Here is an 18,950-nt window from a genome sequence, read left to right as displayed (position 1 = left end):
AGTATGTTTAGGTGTAGGTGGACTGGACAACTGCATTTTGTCCCAGAAGGAGGGACCCAAAGGTCCTCTAAACTCTACTCATTGTCCCAGACCTCATAAATTTTGATGATGACCCCGGCTCCTTAACAGCTTTCTGAATGTTATAACACAGCTGTATTTTTTCCCGTTCAAACAGTAGTGTGGTATGTGTGGTCTCATCATTTAAATCACTCCACACTCCTCTCATCTGTCCCACAGAATATTTACTCTTTCCCCATTTCCAGCTTTCCGTGTTTCCAGTGTTATATGGTAGGGGCGCTATGACACATCTTCTGAAAGAGTAAAGAATCTCCTGATCAAAAGACAGGCACAGAAGATGCAGAAACAAGCGATATCATGTAATCATAATCATATGTGAAATAATGCAATCATCAGCATTAAATAAATCAAAACTGCCTAATGTTACTGTATCGAATGGCGAGATATAGGAGAGCGATAGGGGTGTTGATGGACTTGATCTACTCCATCTATGTTTTAATCATCGTTCTGAATCCCACACGGACGAAGTCTGTGACAAAACTTGATTTTCTCAGCTTTTTGCTCAAAATGTTGCTTTTTATAGGCCTATGACATTTACACGTGTTGCAAAGAATGCATTAAGCTTGAATACATTTTTTGTTTTGTTTGTTTAAAAGCAGAGGGTCTGTTCTTTCTTTTGATATGTTGCATGTTCAGATATTCAGACAACAAAGTATTCTGGGGGCCATGAAACGCTTGTGAAAATGATCAACGGGACAGGTTTACCCACCATCAAAACCTCCTTCAGTCTCCTGACTTTCACAAGCAGTGAGGCATCTGCATAGTTTTTCATGACACAAAAAACGTGTTTGGGTAGCGTGTGTATGCATGTATCCAAACATGCATAGGTCAAAGGGCTCAATGTCTGCAAGCACACATGCACATACCGGTATGTGTACATAAACATAATGAACATGCTCCTGAAAACTACATTTTTCTCTTATTTTCAGTCTCTCCCATTCACTTTCAATGGCCGGCAATTTTTGACCGGGAACACCACAAGTGTAGCCTTGGTGCCAGCCCGAACCCCGCCCACAACATTTTTTGGTCGGGAAGTTCGGTCTGGACTCGATCCATTGAGGAGTGGGGGCTTTAATCGATGATGGACAGATGGTCTGCGGTTACGTAATCACCCACGTCACCAAAGAGCGCTTGATTTGAATTAGTTTACAACAAAGACGACTGCAGCTGGAGAATTGAGATTTCACGAGTTCACACTTACAAATAAGTCAGATAGAATAAATGCGTAGGCTATATGAGATGTCACGAGTTCACACAAATAAGTAAGACAGAATAAATGCGTATATGACGTGCTGTCCGAGGAGAGGGCTGTGGGCTCGGTAGCCATACTCCCCCCGTGTTCCTGGTTGTGAGAGAACAAGACAAGAGTGAGGATTCGGGGTGGTGGAGGGACCGAGGGATGCTGAAAAACTGTCAAGGAGTGTTAGGTAAGTTGACAGAGTGAATATGCTTCCTCGGTAACGTAACGTTAGACATGGTATTGTTTGATGACAAGTTGATATTGGATTGATTATTTGTACGTGCTCCTCCCGAACTTTGTTTATGAAACATCATGTGTAGATTCCGCCATCGCGTCTGTTATAGAAGATATCGACAGCGCATTCATTTTAAAAGAGGAACAGAGAGCCGCGCCCGCGACATTTTGTTGGTTGAAAATATGAATGAAGAACATGCGTCATTTACTCCGTTGCTCTGATTGGTTGTAGGTCTATCCAATTGAGTGCAGAGTTTTTTTTTTTTCCTAGTTCGGTTGAGACACGCCCCATAATCAAATCTCTATGGAGCGGTATCAGACTCACATTCTGACTAGAATATGAGTATGACGAAGTCAGGCTACCACAAGTGTGACTCTGTGCCATTTTGTACAAAATAAAAGTTTTTCAAAACAAACTTCCTGGTGAAACAGTAAAGTAGACTAGTGTGATAAAGAGTGCACATTTTTTCAATATTTTACTTAATATTTCCAAAATTATTCATAAATAATGCTCAAAAAATGAGATGGCTACTCTCAGATAAATGAGGCCTACCATTAATCAGATGCAAATAGAAATATAAAACCAGGCCTAATTGAAAGAGAACAAGTTGACAAAAAGATTGAATCCAATATTGGGTGATAATATAGCATAACGAGTGATTTTTTGTAGGCCGGTCATTTTTGACCGGGAACATCACAGGCGTTATAATAATTAATAATTTGTTACATTTATATGGCGCTTTTCTAGGTACTCATGGAAGGGGGAATATCCTCAACCACCACCAATGTGCAGCATCCACCTGGATGATTGTAGGGTTATAGGGTTTTGATGATTATTGGGTTTTGATGATTATAGGGTTTTGATCACAACACAAGGAAAAAAATTGGATGACAAACTTGTTAGACTAGTCTTAACAGTTTATGCAAACGAACTCAGATTACGTAACTCACATTACTTGTACCCCCAACACTGCATGTGTGGAATATTTCAAGCTGGAACAGGCAGGGTATTAAGAAATCATAGAAGCAAGAAAGGCTGCAGGATGCAGCATGAGTTTTCAGCTGTTTTGAATATTGTCAGAGATAGGCTGTCCGGTTAGGATGGGGAAGATCATTCCACCAGCAAGGAACAGTGAACAAAAATGTTGTGGAAAGTGATTTTTTGCCTCTATGTGATGGTACTGCAATCGGGCTTCTGGAGATGTACTCGGAGTGGAGGTAGGAGGGTGAAGAGCACATGGCTGTTCTTTTCTCAGGTAAAACATTTGAAATTGGTCTTTGTGAGCAATGCACAATATTGGGTGTTGTACATTGTAAAAAAATAAGGCGAGTCTAGTTCCGGCGGAAGAGTGACCTCTGACCCGACGCATGACGTATTGATGAACTTGGAAGCGCAGAGGATAGAGCAAAACAAAACACCGGTCACGAATTAGAAGTCTAAAACGAGAATTTTTTAAGAGAAATGTTGGAGGATCTTGAGTTTGTTGCCCAGTCCTATTTGTCTGAACCACGACAATATGGATGGATAAATATGGATTTTTTTCTTACAAAAATGCATCGCTTCACTTCAGAAAGCCCTGAAGCCGTATGGATTACTTTTATGAAGGATGGATGGGCTTTTTTTAATTCAAAATCTCAGGTACCATTCACTCCCATTATAAAGCTTGGAAGAGCCAGGATATTTTTTTATATAACTCTGATTGTGTTTGACTGAAAGAAGAAAGTCATATACACCTAGGATGTCTTGAGGGCAGTGGCGTAGGTTTGATTTTGAAATTGGTGGGGACGGGGACATCAATATATAAATATATTTTAAGTTTTGATCGAAATTATTGCTAGGGATATATCAGTGTCACTGGATATTGGTAGGGACACGTCCCTAGCGTCCCTACTAAATTCTACGCCCCTGCTTGAGGGCGAATATATTATGGGATCATTTTTGGGTGAACTATCCCTTTAAAATTCTCCGTTTTGGAGTGTATTTGCACAAAGTAACAATAGAAACCTGTCTGGTAACAGTAACAGGAGAGTAAGAACATGTGGATTTAACTTTCGACACAACCAACCCGAATTTTGATCCAATTCTTCTTCCTTTTGCAATTGCGTATCAGCTTGGAGAGGTGTTCATTTAAATAAAAAATGAATAAAAATATGAAAAAAGTGAAAATAAAGTGGCTAATGGGTAATTAATAGTCCTATAATTGAAATTTGACGTGGCATGTGTTACTGCACTCAAAACTGACCACACATATTCCTGGACCCTTGAGGATGGATCAGCAGGATCAGTCCTGTTTGGGTCAGGGGTCAGTTTTTTTATTCAAAATTAAAGATATTCAGGTTAAAAACAGTGTATTTTTAATTAACTTCAACACATTAACAGCAACAAACACTATTTGCCCAACAAAAAGGATATATACAGAACCAGTCAAAAGTTTGGAAACGTTACTATTTTTAATGTTTTTGAAAGAAGTCTCTTGTGCTCATCAAGCCTGCAGTTAAAAAACAAACAAACAAAAAAAAACAGTAATATTATGAAATATTATTACAATTTAAAATAATGGTTCTCTTTTTTAATATACTTTAAAATGTAAAAAAAAAATTGTGATGCAAAGCTGAATTTTCATCAGCAAGTACTCCAGTCTTTGGTGTCTTATGATCCTTCAGAAATCATTCTAATATGCTGATTTATGATCAATGTTGGAAACAGTTGTGCTGCTTAATATTTTTTTTATAACCTGAGATACTTTTTTCAGGATTATTTGATGAATAAAAAGTTAAAAAGAACTGTATTTATTTAGAATAGAAATCTTTTGTAACAATATACACTACCGTTCAAAGGTTTGGGAACAATAACTATTTTTTTTTTAAGAAATTAGTACTTTAATTCAACAAGGATGCGTTAAATTGATAAAAGGTGATGGTAACGATTTATATTGTTAGAAATGTTTTTATTTTGAATAAATGCTGTTTTTATGAATAAATGCTGTTAACGTTTTACTCATCAATGAATCCTGAAAAAAGTATTCCAAAAAAATATATTAAACAGCACAACTGTTTCCATCATTGATAATAACTGAGTATCAAATCATCATATTAGAATGATTTCTGAAGGATCATAAGACACCAAAGACTGGAGTACTTGCTGATGAAAATTCAGCTTTGCATCACAAAAATAAATTACATTTTAAAGTATATTAAAAAAGAGAACCATTATTTTAAATTGTAATAATATTTCATAATATTACTGTTTTTTTTTTGTTTTTTTTTAACTGCAGGCTTGATGAGCATAAGAGACTTCTTTCAAAAACATTAAAAATAGTAATGTTTCCAAACTTTTGACTGGTACTGTATATATATATGTATATATATATATATATATATATATACACATAGTGGAACAAAGTGGAAATTATTAGTGAATCAACAGTGCATCAGACACGAAAACCCCAAATGATGAGCTGATAAGTGATGAGTGATGAGCAATTTGACAGCATAAATATGGCTAAACAAATCTACACACATCAACAAGTCTCATCATGGCTTACAGAAAAGAGTTTTGCACTGCTGGTAAGTCTGCTTTCAAATTTAGACAGAACATTCTCTGTAAGTAGACTTCCTTTACAAGGAAAGAGACACTGTTTAAAGTTGTTGTACGAGATGAAGAAGAGTTCATGTAGCACATCCTAATTCTCTCTATCAGAGTCACCATTTGTAACTTAAACTTAAAATCAGTATTCCAGATAAAATCCCTTACCAATGTCTATCTTTTCAGCTGTTTTTGGTTACACTTTATTTCAAGGTGTCATTGTTACAGTGTAATTATATATTTAAGTACTGAGTAATACTAATTAACAACATGTACTTGCTATAAGGTTAGGGATTAGGGTTAGTTGCATGTAATTATGCATCATTTACTGTTTTTACTATGGTAAGTACATGTAACGTGTAACAAGGACACTGTAAAATTAAGTGTTTTTTTAAATTGTTTTATTTGAATGTTTCTCTTGCATTTGTAGGTGTACTCCTGCTACTGTCTTTACTACAGTCCACTCAATCTGCATCTATTACCGTTTCAAACGTGGCAGAGTCTTTTGCTGTTACAAAAATGCAAGAGTTGGGTAAAGAGGCGTTGAAACATCTGGTGGGTTTTTAAAAAAACTTTTCTTTTTTTTTTTTTTACTGGTTGAGCAATCATCTACTTTTGGGTTGATAAGGAACAATATCTAGGGCAGAGATAAGAAACATTGCTGGCCGTGAACCAGGAAATGAAATAGGCTTCTGACAGTGTAATGCTTATGATGGCGTTGGACAGATTTCAGAGAAAAACTAGAGTTGCTCTTAAAAGTAACTGGTTGTTTTTTCCCCCTCCCAAGGAGAGTTCAGCTTCATCGGCCCTGAGGAATCGCAATGGGTCCCACTCGGTTGGATGCATCAGGGAGCCAAAGGGACATGAACGCCTCAACTGCACTCTCCTCTCTACATTCAGCTCTTACTTGGAGACGGCATCTGGTCTTAGCATAGACACGGTGCTGCGCCACAAGCTGAAAGATATAAGACAGAGAGTTGAGGACCGAAAAACCACAAGGTGCAGCGGATCATCAGAAAATACCTGTAAGGAAATCTTTCAAGAGAATTTAGAAAATGTGAGAAGCGTACTTAAGCTTTACATACAATGGATCGTCAAACCCATGGAGTAGCGTTCTTTGCTGGTTCAGTTATTTGTAGAAATTATTTATTTTTCTTTTATTTATTGTTTTATTTATTTATTCATATATGAGTGCTTTGTAGCATTCTTGCCTCTGAACATTTCTGCAACTGTAATGTTTAAAGGTTTTAGATCTGTTCTGCTTGTTTTCAAGCAATCCCATTTGTGTACACTCTCTCAGACGATGTCACATGAAATCATGCTGAATATGATATCTGAGCTTATGAACATGTCACCTTCCAGTGGAATAGCAGTCTGTGGTGAAGCCTATACCTCGGCTGTCTGGGTTCCAGAAAAAGAAATAAAAACCTTTTTGCATAAACTTTAATGTTGTGAAATCAATGAGCTATATCTTATGACTTGAGTAAATGTAAGTAAAATAAATTAAGAGTAGATCTGAATCTGAAATTTTTAATTTAAAAACATGAGCTTATTTAATTTGAAGCCACTAAATATAGCACACACACACACACACACACACACACACACACACAAAAATGAGCTAGCAATATATGTGCTGACATTACTATTTTTTTTAAAAAAAGGGGGGGCAGGCCAGCTGACAGTCTTGCCTGGGCCCGGGACAAGATAATCTTAGATGTTCTTCCTCTCCTCTGCTCATCCTATCCTGTTCCTCTCCACTGCTCTTCCTCTCCTCTCCTCTCCTCTGCTTCTCCTGTTCCTCTCCTCTGCTCTTCCACTGCTCTTCCTCTCCTGTTCCTCTCCTCTGCTTCTCCTCTTCCTCTCCTCTGCTCTTCCTCTCCTGTTCCTCTCCTCTGCCTCTCCTCTTCCTCTCCTCTGCTCTTCCTCTCCTGTTCCTCTCCTCTGCCTCTCCTCTTCCTCTCCTGTTCCTCTCCTCTGCTCTTCCTCTGCTCTTCCTCTCCTGTTCCTCTCCTCTGCTCTTCCTCTCCTCTGCTCTTCCTCTCCTGTTCCTCTCCTCTGCTCTTCCTCTCCTCTGCTCTTCCTCTCCTGTTCCTCTCCTCTGCCTCTCCTCTTCCTCTCCTGTTCCTCTCCTCTGCTCTTCCTCTGCTCTTCCTCTCCTGTTCCTCTCCTCTGCTCTTCCTCTGCTCTTCCTCTCCTGTTCCTCTCCTCTGCTCTTCCTCTCCTCTTCCTCTCCTCTGCCTCTCCTCTTCCTCTCCTCTACTTCTCCTCTCCTCTGCTCTTCCTCTGCTCTTCCTCTCCTCTGCCTCTCCTCTTCCTCTCCTCTGCTCTTCCTCTCCTGTTCCTCTCCTCTTCCTATCCTGTTCCTCTCCTCTGCTCTTCCTCTCCTCTCCTCTTCCTATCCCGTTCCTCTCCTCTGCTCTTCCTCTCCTCTACTCTTCCTCTCCTGTTCCTCTCCTCTGCTCTTCCTCTCCTCTCCTCTTCCTATCCCGTTCCTCTCCTCTGCTCTTCCTCTCCTCTGCTCTTCCTCTCCTCTACTCTTCCTCTCCTGTTCCTCTCCTCTGCTCTTCCTCTCCTCTACTCTTCCTCTCCTGTTCCTCTCCTCTGCTCTTCCTCTCCTCTCCTCTTCCTATCCCGTTCCTCTCCTCTGCTCTTCCTATCCTGTTCCTCTCCTCTGCTCTTCCTCTCCTCTGCCTCTCCTCTTCCTCTCCTCTTCCTCTCCTGTTCCTCTCCTCTGCTCTTCCTCTCCTCTCCCTATCCTGTTCCTCTCCTCTGCTCTTCCTCTCCTCTACTCTTCCTCTCCTGTTCCTCTCCTCTACTCTTCCTCTCCTGTTCCTCTCCTCTGCTCTTCCTCTCCTCTCCTCTTCCTATCCCGTTCCTCTCCTCTGCTCTTCCTCTCCTCTCCTCTTCCTATCCTGTTCCTCTCCTCTGCTCTTCCTCTCCTCTCCTCTTCCTATCCCGTTCCTCTCCTCTGCTCTTCCTCTCCTCTCCTCTTCCTATCCCGTTCCTCTCCTCTGCTCTTCCTCTCCTCTCCTCTTCCTATCCTGTTCCTCTCCTCTGCTCTTCCTCTCCTCTGCTCTTCCTATCCCGTTCCTCTCCTCTCCCTATCCTGTTCCTCTCCTCTGCCCTTCCTCTCCTCTACTCTTCCTCTCCTGTTCCTCTCCTCTGCTCTTCCTCTCCTCTCCTCTTCCTATCCCGTTCCTCTCCTCTGCTCTTCCTCTCCTCTTCCTATCCCGTTCCTCTCCTCTGCTCTTCCTCTCCTCTCCCTATCCTGTTCCTCTCCTCTGCCCTTCCTCTCCTCTACTCTTCCTCTCCTGTTCCTCTCCTCTGCTCTTCCTCTCCTCTCCTCTTCCTATCCCGTTCCTCTCCTCTGCTCTTCCTCTCCTCTTCCTATCCCGTTCCTCTCCTCTGCTCTTCCTCTCCTCTCCCTATCCTGTTCCTCTCCTCTGCCCTTCCTCTCCTCTACTCTTCCTCTCCTGTTCCTCTCCTCTGCTCTTCCTATCCTGTTCCTCTCCTCTGCTCTTCCTATCCCGTTCCTCTCCTCTGCTCTTCCTCTCCTCTGCTCTTCCTATCCCGTTCCTCTCCTCTGCTCTTCCTCTCCTCTGCTTTTCCTATCCCGTTCCTCTCCTCTGCTCTTCCTCTCCTGTTCCTCTCCTCTGCCCTTCCTCTCCTCTACTCTTCCTCTCCTGTTCCTCTCCTCTGCTCTTCCTCTCCTCTCCTCTTCCTATCCCGTTCCTCTCCTCTGCTCTTCCTATCCCGTTCCTCTCCTCTGCTCTTCCTCTCCTCTGCCCTTTCTCTGCTCTTCCTCTCATCTTCCCTTCCTCTCCTGTTCCTCTTCCTCTCCTCTTCCTCTCCTGTTCCTCTCCTCTCCTCTTCCTCTGCTCTTTCTCTCCTGTTCCTCTCCTCTGCTCTTCCTCTCCTGTTCCTCTTCCTCTTCTGTCACACATTGTGTGATTATCTCGGCAGTTTAGTGGTTTATGTCAGCTGAATGGGCGGAACGCCTTTTAGAGAAGATAAGGCAACATTTTTTTTAGCACAATTCACACCCCGTGGTAAATCAGGAGAAAAAAATCTCTGCGTGAAAAAAAAAATGCTCCACGTGAAGCTGCGGTCTTCGACCTTTTACTATCATGTCAATTGATTTTGATAATTGGCCCATCACTCTTCTCCACAACGGAAACCCCCTTTAAAACTCTAATCTCTTATATTTAGCCCACAAAATAACACCACGCTATACGATCCGTCAAAGCATGATGGAAAATAATACTAATCATATTTTCCACTCTTTGGGCGATTGCTAATTGTGTCCAACTTACTCCGTTTCTTAAAATTTGTTGTCAAAGATGAAGAATATTGAGATGGAATGAGAAATATTTCTTGTAGTTAATTGTGATAATGGTAGTTCTCAAAATGTATCATGATTTCTCCATTCTCATATATTTTGAAATGTAACAAAAAATTATAGGCTATTAATATTGCACATCTTAAAAATATAATTTGTTAGTCAAATGCTTTCATTAAAAGTGAAAAATTTATTTTCATTAAAAAAATATGGCGAGTGAACAGACTTTCCTCCTCTATTTTAGTCTTTATTCAAAAAAACACAACAACAACAAAAAAACCACACTCGGCAGTGTGACTATATGTTTAATGTCCCGACAACCTCAGGAGTGAGATTAAACCCATTTAGACACTTGTTAGCAACCACCTTTTTCAACACAAGTAACAGCTTAAAAAAAAAAAAAAAAAAACCTGGGTAGGGTAGGCTATTAGGGTAGACTGTGTAGCCTACAGTTGAGACACCTTAACTTGCGTTCGCAGCAAGCACAAGTTGTGATTTTTGCTGTGCACATGCGTATTAGTGTCCTCTTTGATCGTGGGAAATTTGAACAACCTTTACATCATTAAAAATGGGTGTCTCAACTGTACCATGCACTGTCTCAACTGTACCACATATGGGTACAGTTGAGACAAAGTTGAGACAAAAAGCACCTTATTTTTATGAGCTAATTGTGGAAAATATAAACTACTTGTGGGTATTATTGATAATATCTTAGTCTACAAGCTAATGATCATGTGGCATGTCATGTGGAAATTCACTTCTTTTCAGTATCTATTTTTGTGTGAAAAATCAAAATGCAAAAAGTGTCTCAACTGCACTCAGTCTACCCTACTGGTCTGTTTTATGTCGTCGAATATAACAAAAATATCTTGAGCTTGTGTTCACCAATGACCTTATTTCAGGCTTACAAACATGACTTCAACACCATGGAACGGGGAGTGCAAAAACGCTAACGCTAAACGTTATATTGACGTGTTTTACATTATATATAAATATATATAAAGGAAACAACTTATGCCTAAAGAGAATGCAGATTCAATGTCAGAGTTTGGGAATATCCACAAAAAAATGTATTCACATTAAACATGATATCAAAGTTAACAATCAAACATTTTAAAACAGAACAACACATCACGGTTGTTTAAACCAATAAGTATTACGTTGTGTCTTCAGCAAGTTACAATCAAAGTCAGCACAAACTAACCTGGCATGGCCTTGAGTTTTTTGGCATTCAGAGCAAGTCGGACCACAGTCAGACACATTTTTAATTGGTGTTTAGTTCTGTGTAGCCTGGTTAAAACCAGACCATTCTCAGTAGTAACTGAGTTATGGTCTGGCAAAGCTTCATTAATAACTCATTTCCAAAGGGGCGTCACCAACGGACGTCGCTCAAATGCCTCTGGGGCAATTGGATAGACCTAAAACTCCTAAAACCAATCAGAGCGATCGTCATCGTGTAAAGCCATATGCTGTGTCCCAATTCGCCTAAGTTACACTACGCCATAAAAGTATGTACTCTTTTTGTGAAGAAAAGGTATTTACTTTTGAATGTGTAGCAAAAAAGTAGGCAAGCTTTGGGACATACTACTTCGTCATCTTTATCGGACGGATCTGTCGCGTGCATCCTGTCACGTAAACTGCCCTGTCAATCATCTTGTCACAGTTAAAATCCTCTATTAAATTAAATTAAATTTCCTACCGTTTCGGAGAGAAATGTAGTAGCACGTTCATCTGCCAGTGGGTCTTTCATGGAGACTGTCCTCATGTGTTTGCAATTTGAATATAATAATGCATTTAAAAGTTGCTGCGCTTCACCAACAGACGCTCAAATGCCTCTGGGCGCAATTGGATAGACCTAAAACCAATCAAAGCGATCGTCATTGTGTAAAGCCCGCCCCAACGTTTCTGATTGGTGCCGCGATTTCGACGGCTTGGAAATGGGCTTGAATGAGCTCTTTGCCAGACTACTTGCAGAGCAAATCTAAATTTGCCGGAAGTTGTTTGGGTTTTCCCAGGCTAAGTTCTGTGCAGATTCACAGAAGGGAAAAAACCAACATATTGCACCCTTGTAGTCGAGCGATGACTTTTTCAACCGCCATCAAATCCAACCTGACTGCTCTGAATAAAAATCATTATTGTAAGCCTATACCATGAAGGCTTGAGGTAAGGCAAGAACTCTGAATTTACATTTTACGTATTCATTCAAAAACAAAAAGGGAGAAATCCTCCAAAGTGTGTTTGTGAAACATAAAACAGAAGTTCAAGATTGAAAAAGAAATGTGATTTTAAATGATTTATGTAATGTGTTGACTGACTATTGCATTAGTGAGATTCCTTTAAGAGGCTAAAAGCCTGGGAAAGGGCATTCCTGTTTTGGAGTGAATGTGTGTTTTTTGTCAAGAGTGTTTTGGGGTTGGCAGAGATAGATGTATGTTCTATGCTGCCTTGAGTTCAGTAAAGGTTCACCAAGTTACGAACGTGTCCTCGTGTTATTCAAGTATATTAGAATTTAGTTTAACTCTGAAAATGAAGCCTGAACTAAAAGGAGACATCACAACTTTCTGTATGGTAAATAAGTTACTTATATCCTGACCTGCTTTGCTCAGATTAGTGAAAATACCCACCAACTTCCCATACAAATGACTTTATTTAGTCAATTGCCTTGCATATAAATGAATGCAAAATTCATACATTTTTATTGGGAACAGTCCACAGTTAATTCGTTTTTTTTTTGTTGTTGTTTTTTTCACCAGGAAAATGCAGAAACAATGTGTTGACCAAATCAGCATTCAGAACACTGGAAAAAAAACAAAAAAAAAAACAATATTTAATAATAGATGCTTCCTGTGGGCCGTTTAATATGAACTGCTGAAATGTGTCTGACATTAAGACCCCCCCCCACTAAAAAAACTAAAACACTAATCAGCCTATCGAAAGTCCTTTAAATGTTCATCTTAAGAAACAACAAATGCACCTCACACTTACATGAGTATAAATATTTGTTTTATAGGCCCATGCATCTGTCCATGCGCTTAAATGCTTCAATAAGCCAGTCTCGATCCTGGTATTTGTTAAATGGTGTAGCAGTTTTTGAGTGAACAGAAGATAAATTTCCAAAAGGTCACTAAATAATCAGAATAACAGCATCAAATACAAAAAACACCCAAACATATGACAAAAAAACAAAAAACACCCTGAGTCTCAAGGCAACAGGTCTAGTAAAACTATGCAGTCGGAGACATGCCAGCCGCTGTATGGCTCTCAAGATGATGAACGTAAACAAGAGAGATTGACTTTGGTTTGTCATTTTAAAATAAATCGCTTATGCTAAAAAAGAAAAAGAAAGGGGGCTTACTCTTTTTTTGATTGAGTGGCCATTTGTATCTTCCTGTACATATGAGAAGCAAACAATTTGACCATGTACGTAGAGTTCTCCATTTTGTCCACTTCTATGAATACATTTAAAGTAGACAATCAAGCAGTTCTCTTGCATTTCCACCATTTTGAGTGGAGTTTTCAGTAACAACAAAGCAAAGACCTCACCACAGGGCAAGAGGCTCCTGAAGCCTGATACGCCTGGATAAAAATTCTTTAAAATCACATTTTAGATGTCAGAGGGTTAAAACTGAGGATCATGAGGAATGTTTTTTAGGGTTGAGGACAGCTTTTTTGGCTTCCTCGGGTAACAGTGCGGGATCGGTCAAGATGGAGGTGGTGGTACACAGCTGTCGTAATGTCTTGAGTACCACTGTAGGATACAGAACAAACACACAAAGAGAAATGGTGAACATAATACACAGATATACAAGATACTACATCAAAATGAAGAAACAGTAAACACCGAATAGAAAGCGCCAGGTTAGAACAAAAGAAGTTTGTGCATTTGAGACCACCAAAACACTATTACTAACATTAGATATATTTCTATTATCATTTCACAACCTATAGGCAGTTCCTGCAGATCTATTATACCCTTTTTCAAAGTCTTGGTTTTGGGCTCTACTAGAATAGGTTTTCATGCTTGAATGTTCAAAAAACACATTATTTTCCCCTTATTCAACATTGTTGCAGCTCCTCTCTTCTCAGTCTGTCAGAAACGGTCTGTCTCTCTATTAAGCCCCTCCTTCTAAAAAGTGCAGAGTGCTCCGATTGGTCGGCTGGACTAGTGTGTTGTGATTGGTCAAGCACTTCGAGCTGTTTTGTAAATGTCATGCTTTTTACCAGAGATGCGAGTTTCAACAAACTACTAACTAACTCAACCAGGCCTCGTCCCTTTATTTTATGTATGTGTTGGGTGGGAATTATTTAAATGAGGACTATTGTGATGTGTTTGTTCCCAGGAGAAAACTCTAGACCAGGGTTTCTCAACCTTTTGCCTACTGTGACCCACTTTTTTTTGTATGCCATTAATTTCACGAAAACACACAAACATTTTCAATAACAAGGCAGGCTATGAGGCAAACTGATTTTTTTTTACTCATGTTAATGTGACACTTGACACTGCCGCTCTGAAATGATGAAATCCAGATGCGGTAGAATTTGGGAAAGGGCGAATCGTAGTGTCGCACACACACTAGCTGTTGTCAGCCTATTCCTGCTTTTTGTTTTCGTTGCAGTCACTGTTGAAAATCCCGACTTGAGAGAATTTCTGTGTTAATCTGGTCAGGTGGTCCAGGGCAATTCTCTGTATGCCGATGCTTGGACCTTGTCCAATAAGAGCCATTCGCGGCAATAATAAATGACTGTGATAGGACAGTTTAAAAACAGTGTTAGAAAGCTATGGCAATAATGATTCAATGTACAACACTCGAAAATATGATTCGTTGGAGGTTACTGTTGCAATGAGCCTTTTGTGAAGCGCACTTATTGGCTGTGCCGGTGTAACACCGAGGACACAGAGAAAGTCTCGCGACCCACTAGTTGAGAAGCACTGCTCTAGACTACAATGGAGGCGTTTCAGGGAGTTCTCTGATATAGAGAATAACTCCCGCTAAAGGGACTTTGTACTTTGGAAAAGTTTGCATGGTTAAACAGCAACATTACACACTAAAGAAAGTTGAAAATGAACTTTATAAAAAACAAAACACTGCCACTTCCCCCAAATGTTAGAATCCTAGGAAGGTATGCAGATAGTATATTCTTCCACAACTAAGAGGTTCATAGCATTTGGAAAACTAAATCTATTTTTATATGTATTCTGTTTTAGTATCTCTGCCTTCACAAATGTGCCAATAAGTGGCACAAAGAGAAGAAGGGGTGCTAATCTGTGTCTTGTGCTGATGTATTCATCTCTATAACTTCATAAAGACAAGGAATTACTAAAAGCAAGTCGTTTGGCAGCTTGATTTCAATAAAAGCATTTTTTGTTAAAAGTTTAATTCATGACCCCTTTAAGATTTTCTGTGGGTATGCTTCATTTTCCATGTTTCGCAGAGCCTTCAAAGTGTACTCAAGCTGCGGATGAGCGCGTTCGACACATGCGCAGTACAATACTCTTTATACTCCACTAACATCAGAGGGCAGCACTGAGTCGTTCACAGGACATTCGCTCGGAAGGAAGTTTATTACAAGAACCGAAACAAAAACAATGGAGAGGGATATGCTGCTTGGTTTAGGCTACTTTTTTGTATCGCTCTTTACTTGGGCAGCATGATTTAGGGAATAAAAAATAAAAGCTGAACTGCGAATTTATGGTTAAAATTGCGATTTAAAATGCTATATTTAAACCAAACAAATATTAGTCAAATGCACATGGCACACAAAATGGAAAACACTGATTTCCGGGAGATGTGTGCGTTTCGTTCTTTAACGGTCCACCAAGAAACAAAGCCATCGTGAAGCCAAACCCCCTCATGGAAGAAGAAAGCCATCGTGTTTACAGCTGTGACCATGAGTTCTTATCAGGATCAACTAAACGCTGGATTTTCAAAAGTATGTAAGCCCGTCTACGGAAAGCCTGTTCACTCCAACGCCCTATTAAGTCCTATTGGTTGTAGTTCCAATCAGAGTTCCACTGGGGGCGCTCACCATGAGTGCAAAATGAATGGGAGTCAATGGGGCTAGACGGCTAAATTTGTCTCCCTCACCCGATTGCCGTTGAGAAATCTCAGATTTGATTGTAGGTTTTGCAAGTTCAACATGGGTTATAGATCGAAAGTTGAATGAACGAGTACTTATTTCTTTTCGATTTCTTACAGGTTGAGTTGTTGTTGCCCATAACACGCTAGCATTCTGCTAATGACGTCAGCATTCTGACGTCATTGACATTTTGAAAGACTTTTTAAAGCAAATAAGTGACTCTAAAAAATCTAACACCAAGCAATGTGTAATTTCTTTGCATCCCCTTTCGAAAACAACATTCAAATTACTAGACAAAAAATTATATCCTAAGAAAAGTGGATTTTGAGCGGTATAGCTCCATAGACCTCCATTCATTCTGCACTCGTCATGTGAGCGCCCTCATATGGAACAAGAGTGGAACTGCAACCGGAAGTTTATTGAGTGGCACTTCTCCCCTCATTAGACTTTCTCTGGTGTTATTATGTGGTAGCTTTATGTAGAATGCTAAATCCCGCTGCTATATACAACGTAAGATTCAATTAAATTGTATATTGTATATGTAAATTGTATATATTCTATAGCTAATATTTAAAATCTCAAGTTGCGTCAATAGCAGAGGAGAAAGACCGCGAAATTTAAAAATACGACTGTTATTGTGTCACGAAATGTAGTTTTAAGAGTTTCTCAGTCTAGAATGTAGTTGTTTGAAGCTCAAATATGTTGTTTATTTATTTTAAAAAACACTAACAATGAGAAATGTTTAATTTCACAATCTATAGCTTCGGTTAAATACTAGTATATGAAACATATAAGTTAAAATACATTAATGATTCGTTATAACGTAGTACAAACTTCTTCTATAATAAAGTGATTTTGTATGATTTGTAACCAGGCACTAAAGCGATTACCCATAAAACGTACTTTGAACCAATCGGATTGCTTGGGTCCTAAGCTCGGACTCATCTCTTCAGTAGGACTCATTTGTTCACCACGCCGGTCTGTTATTGTGGGGACACCGCCTTTACATTTTTACACCCCTAAACATGACGCTGAACAAAACAAACTATGATTGGTAGCTTGACATGTCGGTCAGACGTCCCCTTGGCCAATGAAAGCTGCTATGGAGTCCAGACCTTCTGCCGTCAGTCTGAAGGTCCGGCTATGCGAGACTACTACTGTCCAGTCGAAGAAAAAGTTTACATTTGCAGGACATTTCAATAAAGTGGAACAGTGAACTTACTAGGTCGGAGGACAGGGAGGGCACAGTAACGATCCAGCCACTGCATGGTGGATTCACATAGCTCTGTGTTGTTGGTGGTAGACACTGCCCCATTGAAGGACTCAAACAGAGGTTGAATAATGACGCTAAACTGAGAGAGGAGGTATTAAAGAAAATAAGAGTCCAATCCAGTACAAACATTTTGTCTATTCAGTTCAATCTTTTCAGGCTTAAGGATACTATCCAGAATTTCCAATTCTGAAGAGTTCTGTTCTTCACATAGTCCTCAAACTTCTCCCTCATGTGGTCAAAGCGATGGCGTGTGACGGGAACCCCTGTATCAGGGAGCTGTTCCTGGCACAAGCTGCAATAAATAATGGGCATCTTTTACAGAGAATAAGCAGGTCTACACGCACTAGGGCTGTCACTTTTTATTCGACATTCGAATATGCATTCGAACATGACGTGAAATATCCGAAATCGAACTATAAATAAACTATCTGGTTTTTAAGAGCCATGTTTTGCGCATTTTTTACAGTCTATGAGTATGATTAGACCGTTTGCTTTTTATTTTATTGTTTGCCATCTAAGTAGCGGCCGCTCTAAACGTATTGTAGCGTAGGCTCATGACCAAATCAAGCGAATAATAGCCAATAGCCAGCTTGGTTTGAAAATACAAGATAACGACAAGACTAAAGAGACCGCGCTGTAATTCCTGCCTATTACACACACACACACACACGACCCACAGAAAAGACGTGTGTCAGTATCGAGTTCTCTTTCAGGCTTGAACAAACCACAACACACAAATTATGCCAAATGTCCGTTTTGTCGAGTGTCCTCATAAGAGCAGTCTTAAATTATTTAAATAAAGTCTTAAATGAACGTAGAGATTTGTGAGAAAATGGGACGCGTGTCAGATCGCGTCTCTGTCCGCAGCGGCTGGCCTTAAAGTGTCATTAATGTTAATCAAAGAACAAAGGGAAGAATTACTCACTCAGACCCGGCGCCAGGAGGATTATTATACCGGTAGCCTAATAATCATGAATGCACTCCGCTATCTTTTAACACATCTCCGGCGAACGGCTTTTTCACGCAAAAGAAAAACTCTTCATGAAGTGCAGTGAAATTCAGCGACCATGTGGCGTTTCCTGATGGATCGAGGTTGTTCGTTAACTTCATTTTACATTTTACTCGTAGATATTCGAATATATTGCTTGATATTCGATATCCGTTCGAATTTGATTTTTCTCAAAAGTGACAGCCCTAACATGCACACAAAGCTTTACATTGAAATAGCCTGGCTATGAAGCAGCAGTTTTTCCAAATGTCATACTTTCAATCAGTTCCCAATATTTATTTTTAATGAACACTTACCTTATAGATGAATTAAGCTCCTCAATCTCCTCTCGTAGTCTCTTGGTCTCTTCCTGCATCTGTTGTCTCTCTAGTTGTAGTTTGCCAATGTAATCAACAGTCTTTTGAAGTGTTGAAGCATTACTGATCTGAAAACCCAGATATGGGTGACAAAAAATAAAGTTACATCACCAGCATGTTCTGCTGTTTAAAGGAGAACTCCGGTCAATTTTAACATTGAGCTCATTTTTTTGTACATTTGGAGTGCTGTCAATACAGAGAACAACGACAAAAATTGGTGTTGCCTACACCGTGTTATCCTCTTTTTAAAATTTGCACCCTGTTGACTTCAATGGGGCAAGTTTTAAACCTGCTTTTAGCCTCTTAACATCCTTGATGTGTCATTACAAGTGCACAGCCATGTTGAGTGATTCCTTCAGAGTGAACACGGGTCAATCTGACTGCAGTAGATGTGAAAGATATGAATAAAAATGATGTTTATTCAGCCAGCGCACATACCTGTATTTTCTTCCTGTTTTCGGTCGAAGTCCAAAGTAGTCGATTGTCGAGTTCACGCGCATTGGTTTAGTTACCTATGATCACGCGCGTGAACTCGACAATCGACTACTGTGGACTTTGACCGAAAACAGGAAGAAAATACAGGTATTTTTGGTATTTCAGGTATTACCGATTTTTGTCATTGTTCTCTGTACTGACAGCACTCCAAATTTATAAAAAAATTAGCTCAATGTTAAAATTGACCGGAGTTCTCCTTTAAGGGCCAAAATGAAACAGTAATTACATTATTTTTCAATATTAAAGAGGCCATATGATG

General features: G+C 39.8%; 2 protein-coding genes across 3 annotated transcripts in view; one reads left to right on the top strand and one right to left on the bottom strand.

Moving 5' to 3' along the window:
* Positions 1 to 18,950, top strand: part of LOC307159391 (uncharacterized protein) — a 216,538-nt gene that overhangs the window by 44,913 nt on the left and 152,675 nt on the right. The gene's annotated exons all lie outside the window — the stretch shown is intronic.
* Positions 12,514 to 18,950, bottom strand: part of mlxip (MLX interacting protein) — a 28,199-nt gene continuing 21,762 nt past the window's right edge. For both annotated transcript variants that reach the window (XM_079872705.1, XM_079872706.1), the window contains exons 14-17: positions 18,137 to 18,264; positions 17,000 to 17,123; positions 16,781 to 16,910; positions 12,514 to 13,228 (exon numbers count right to left, since the gene is read on the bottom strand). In XM_079872705.1, the coding sequence (XP_079728831.1) occupies positions 13,113 to 13,228; positions 16,781 to 16,910; positions 17,000 to 17,123; positions 18,137 to 18,264 (498 nt within the window). In that variant the 3' untranslated portion in view covers positions 12,514 to 13,112. The remainder of the gene's footprint in view (positions 13,229 to 16,780; positions 16,911 to 16,999; positions 17,124 to 18,136; positions 18,265 to 18,950) is intronic.

The sequence above is a fragment of the Squalius cephalus genome (genome assembly GCF_949319135.1).
Source record: "Squalius cephalus genome assembly, chromosome: 5".
Taxonomy (NCBI): Eukaryota; Metazoa; Chordata; class Actinopteri; order Cypriniformes; family Leuciscidae; genus Squalius; species Squalius cephalus.
Note: the sequence above shows the minus strand (reverse complement) of the source record. Positions and strands in the feature narration are given on the sequence as shown.